Here is a 5,000-nt window from a genome sequence, read left to right as displayed (position 1 = left end):
GGCATGGTGGGAGGTTAGGTTAGGGGAGGTTAGGGGGGGGTTAGGTTAGGGAGAGGTTAGGTTAGGGGAGAGATGGTGAGGTTAGGGGTTAGGGAGAGTATGGTGAGGTTAGGTTAGGGAGAGAAGGGTAGAGTAAGGTTAGGTTAGGTTAGGTTAGGGGAAAGTATGGTGAGGTTAGGTTAGGTTAGGGGAGAGTACGGTGAGGTGAGGTTAGGTTAGGTTAGGTTAGGGGAGAGTATGGTGAGGTTAGGTTAGGTTAGGGGAGAGTATGGTGAGGTTAGGTTAGGTTAGGGGAGAGTATGGTGAGGTTAGGTTAGGTTAGGTTAGGTTAGGTTAGGGGAAAGTATGGTGAGGTTAGGTTAGGTTAGGGGAGAGTACGGTGAGGTGAGGTTAGGTTAGGTTAGGGGAGAGTACGGTGAGGTGAGGTTAGGTTAGGTAAGGGGAGAGTATGGTGAGGTTAGGTTAGGTTAGGGGAGAGTACGGTGAGGTGAGGTTAGGTTAGGTTAGGGGAAAGTATGGTGAGGTTAGGTTAGGTTAGGGGAGAGTACGGTGAGGTGAGGTTAGGTTAGGTAAGGGGAGAGTATGGTGAGGTTAGGTTAGGTTAGGTTAGGGGAGAGTATGGTGAGGTGAGGTTAGGTTTGGTTAGGGGAAAGTATGGTGAGGTTAGGTTAGGTTAGGGGAGAGTACGGTGAGGTGAGGTTAGGTTAGGTTAGGTTAGGGGAGAGTATGGTGAGGTTAGGTTAGGTTAGGGGAGAGTATGGTGAGGTTAGGTTAAGTTAGGTTAGGTTAGGTAAGGGGAGAGTATGGTGAGGTTAGGTTAGGTTAGGTTAGGTAAGGGGAAGTATGGTGAGGTTAGGTTAGGTTAGGTTAGGTTAGGTAAGGGGAAGTATGGTGAGGTTAGGTTAGGTTAGGTTAGGTTAGGTAAGGGGAGAGTATGGTGAGGTTAGGTTAGGTTAGGGGAGAGTATGGTGAGGTTAGGTTAGGTTAAGGGAGAGTATGGTGAGGTGAGGTTAGGTTAGGGGAGAGTATGGTGAGGTTAGGTTAGTTTAGGGGAGAGTATGGTGAGGTTAGGTTAGGTTAGGGGAGAGTATGGTGAGGTTATGTTAGGTTAGGGGAGAGTATGGTGAGGTTAGGTTAGTTTAGGGGAGAGTATGGTGAGGTTAGGTTAGGTTAGGGGAGAGTATGGTGAGGTTAGATTAGATAAGGGTTATGTTAGGTTAGGTTAGGTTAGGTTAGGTTAGGAGATTGAGGAGGGGAAGGAGAGGAGGAAAGGGAGTTAAACAGAAAATAAAGGGGGAGGAAAAAAGAGATGAGAAAGGAAGGAAAGGAAGATGTTGGGTTAGGTTAAGGGATTGATGAGGAAGAAGGGGATTGATGAGAGGAGAGAAGAGGTGAAAGAAGAAAGAATAGAGGAGGAAAGAAGGGAGGAAAGAGGGGAGGTTAGGTAAAGTTAGGTTAGGTTAATCCCCTCCCATCCCCACCCTTCCCCTCACCTTGCTGCATTAGGTTAGGCTAGTTTAATCCCCTTCCATCCCCAATCCCCTTTCATCCCCTCCCATCCCCAATCCCCTTTCATCTCCTTCCATCCCCAATCCCCTCCCATCCCCACCCTTCCCCTCACCTTGCTGCATTAGGTTAGGCTAGGTTAATCCCCTTCCATCCCCAATCCCCTTCCATCCCCTCCCCGCCCCCAGCCCCTTCCATCCCCTCCCATCCCCAATCCCCTCCCATCCCCACCCTTCCCCTAACCTTGCTGCATTAGGTTAGGCTAGGTTCATCCCCTTCCATCCCTCCCATCCCCAATCCTCTTCCATCCTCCCATCCCCACCCTTCCCCTCACCTTGCTGCATTAGGTTAGGCTAGGTTCATCCCCTTCCATCCCCTCCCCACCCCAATCCCTTCCATCCCCAATCCCTTCCATCTCAATCCCTCCCATCCCCACCCTTCCCCTCACCTTGCTGCATTAGGTTAGGCTAGGTTCATCCCCTTCCATCCCCAATCCCCTTCCATCCCCTCCCATCCCCACCCTTCCCCTCGCCGCTCACCTTGCTGCGGGTTTTCCATTCAGGGTAGTAAGGCTCGTATCTGCCGGTAACTGGGTGCTGAGTCATGCGTCCTCTGAAACCCGGCCTGGTGGCATGCTGGTGTCCGTGGTGAAGCAGCGTTCCCCAGCTATACGCCAGGCCCGCACACCGCCTCTTCCAAAGCTGGGGGGAGAGAGAGTGAAGGGGTGAAAGGGGAGGTGTCAGCAGAAGGGGGTTGGATGGTGCCTCTTACAAAGCTGGGGAGAGAGATAGAGAAGGGTTGAAAGGGGTGTTGGGAGGAGGTGTGAGGAGAAGGGGATTGGATGGTGCCTCTTACAAAGCTGGGGAGAGAGATAGAGAAGGGTTGAAAGGGGTGTTGGGAGGAGGTGTGAGGAGAAGGGGATTGGATGGTGCCTCTTACAAAGCTGGGGAGAGAGATAGAGAAGGGTTGAAAGGGGTGTTGGGAGGAGGTGTGAGGAGAAGGGGATTGGATGGTGCCTCTTACAAAGCTGGGGAGAGAGATAGAGAAGGGTTGAAAGGGGTGTTGGGAGGAGGTGTGAGGAGATGGGGGTCGGATGGTGTATGTGGGGGGTAGGATGTTGGGAAAGAGAGGGGAGTAAAGGGGTTCAGAGAGGAGGAAAGGGATTGAAGTGAGGGAAAGGGATTGAAGAGGAAGAAAGGGGATTAGAATAAAGGGTAAAGGGATTTGAAGAAGAGGAAAGGGATCAGAATAAGAAAATGATTGAAGAGGAAGAGAGGGGATTAGAATAATGGGTTAAGGGATTTAGAGAAGAGGAGAGAGATTAAAGAGGACGAAAGGGATTGAAGAGGAAGAAAGGGGATTGGAATATGGGGTAAAGGGATTTGGAGAAGAGGAAAGGGATTAGAAGAAGAGGAAAGGGATTAGAAGAAGAGGAAAGGGATTAGAAGAAGAGGAAAGGGATTAGAAGAGGAAAGGGATTTGGAGAAGAGGAAAGGGATTAGAAAAAGAAGAGGAAAGGGATTAGAAGAAGAAGAAAAGGATTAGAGAGGAAGAAAGAGGATTACAATAAGGGGAAAGGGGATTAGGGATGAGAAAAGGGGTTCAAAAAGAGGAAAGGGGAGGAAAGTGTGTGTGTGTGTGTGTGTGTATATGTGTGTGTGTGTGTGTGTGTGTGTGTGTGTGTGTGTGTGTGAGTGTGTGTATTACCCTTTCTTGGTTTTTCTATCTCCTCCTCCTCCTCCTCCTCCTCCTCCTCCTCCTCCTCCTCCTCCTCCTCCACCTCCTCCTCCTCCTCCACACATAATATCCTCTCACTTTTCCTCCGTTCTCCATTTCCTCTCCCACATTCCACTTCCATCCACTCCTCCTCCTCCTCCTCCTCCTCTTCCACCTCCTCCACCTCCTCCTCCTTCTCATCATTATCACTATTTTAATTCCTTCCACTCACCACGTTCGTCCTTGCATGTTCCTCCTCCTCCTCCTCCTCCTCCTCCTCCTCCTGTACCTAATATATCATTCCACTCATCCTACATCTTCTTCTTCTTCTTCTTCTTCTTCTTCCACCTCCTCCTCCACATTATGCACCTCACTTCCACGACTTAAATTGCTCCTCCTCCACCTCCTTCTTCCACCTCCTCCTCCCTCTTCCACTTCTATCTTCATGGCTACCTCCATTCCACGTCATTGTTTCTCATTAATCATGTTCCCAGATCTCTTCCACATTTTCCATGACCTACCCTTCCACATCATTCCACATTCTTTCATTCCACTTCTTGTTTTCCCTTCCATTCTCATTCCACAACTTTCATTTTTACTCCACTTCCTTCTTCCACTCTATTTCTTCCAGTTCTTCCATTCCTCTTCCACACTCCTTCCTTTTTCCATTCCTCTTCCACATTCCACATCTTCCACTTCAAACCGTCCTTTCATATACTCCACTTCCTTCTTCCTCTCTCCAATTCACTCCACATTCCTTCTCTCTTCCACTCCTCTTCCACACTTCACATCTTCCACTTCAAACCTCCTGCATTCATCTCCCCATTCATTCCACACTACTCACCCTCCTCCACATCCCTTCCACACCCACCCACACCAGCGTTGCCGGATTATCGTACTCACCCCATTGTATTTATCATCTTTAAGCCTCAAACTCTCGTACTTTCACCAATAACGACAGAAAATTAAAGTTACCGTTAAAACTGTTATTTATTGATACTCTTTTACTTTATCTTTTTGCCATAGTTATCGGTCCAAAACGACGAAATTCAATACGATGAGTACGATAACTTGGGAACACTGACCCACACCCACCCACGCCCGCCCACACCCACCTCCAGGAGTACCGTCACCCACACCAGGTTGAAGGCGGCGAAGAGGGCGTACTCTGTGAGGGTGTCCACGGAAAGGAAGAGTTGAGCCACGCCCAGAGCCGCGGGGAAGGCCAGGGCCAGCGTGTAGAAGCCGAGGAAACTGAAGTACATCGCCACGCTCTCTCCAAAGTAGTTTCGGATCCTGTCTGTGTGGGATTGAAGAGTAAGGAAAGGGATTAGAGGGGATGGAAGGGGATTTGGGGGTTGGAAAGGGATTTAAAGAGGAAGAATAAAGTTTAGGGGTGAAAGGAAGAGGAGGAGAGGGAGTTACAGAGAAGGAAAAGGGATTGAAAAGGGATTAAAGGGGATGAAGGATTTGGGGTTGGAAAGGGATTTAAAGAGGAAGAATAAGGTTTAGGGGTGAAAGGAAGAGGAGGAGAGGGAGTTACAGAGAAGGAAAAGGGATTGAAAAGGGATTAAAGGGGATGGAAGGGGATTTGGGGGTTGGAAAGGGATTTAAAGAGGAAGAATAAGGTTTAGGGGTGAAAGGAAGAGGACGAGAGGGAGTTAAAGAGAAGGAACAGGGATTGAAAAGGGATTAAAGGGATGAAGGATTTGGGGTTGGAAAGGATTTAAAGAGGAAGAATAAGGTTTAGGGGTGAAAGGAAGAGGAGAGGGAGTTAC

The 5,000-nt window shown here is 49.1% G+C and overlaps 1 protein-coding gene across 1 annotated transcript in view; it reads right to left on the bottom strand.

Annotated features, from left to right (window-relative positions):
- Positions 1-5,000, bottom strand: part of LOC126993537 (anoctamin-10-like) — a 37,030-nt gene that overhangs the window by 14,819 nt on the left and 17,211 nt on the right. The window contains exons 6-7 of the mRNA XM_050852678.1: positions 4,338-4,522; positions 2,046-2,207 (exon numbers count right to left, since the gene is read on the bottom strand). Of these exons, the coding sequence (XP_050708635.1) occupies positions 2,046-2,207; positions 4,338-4,522 (347 nt within the window). The remainder of the gene's footprint in view (positions 1-2,045; positions 2,208-4,337; positions 4,523-5,000) is intronic.

The sequence above is a fragment of the Eriocheir sinensis genome, unplaced genomic scaffold, assembly GCF_024679095.1.
Source record: "Eriocheir sinensis breed Jianghai 21 unplaced genomic scaffold, ASM2467909v1 Scaffold628, whole genome shotgun sequence".
In the NCBI taxonomy this organism is placed as follows: domain Eukaryota; kingdom Metazoa; phylum Arthropoda; class Malacostraca; order Decapoda; family Varunidae; genus Eriocheir; species Eriocheir sinensis.
Note: the sequence above shows the minus strand (reverse complement) of the source record. Positions and strands in the feature narration are given on the sequence as shown.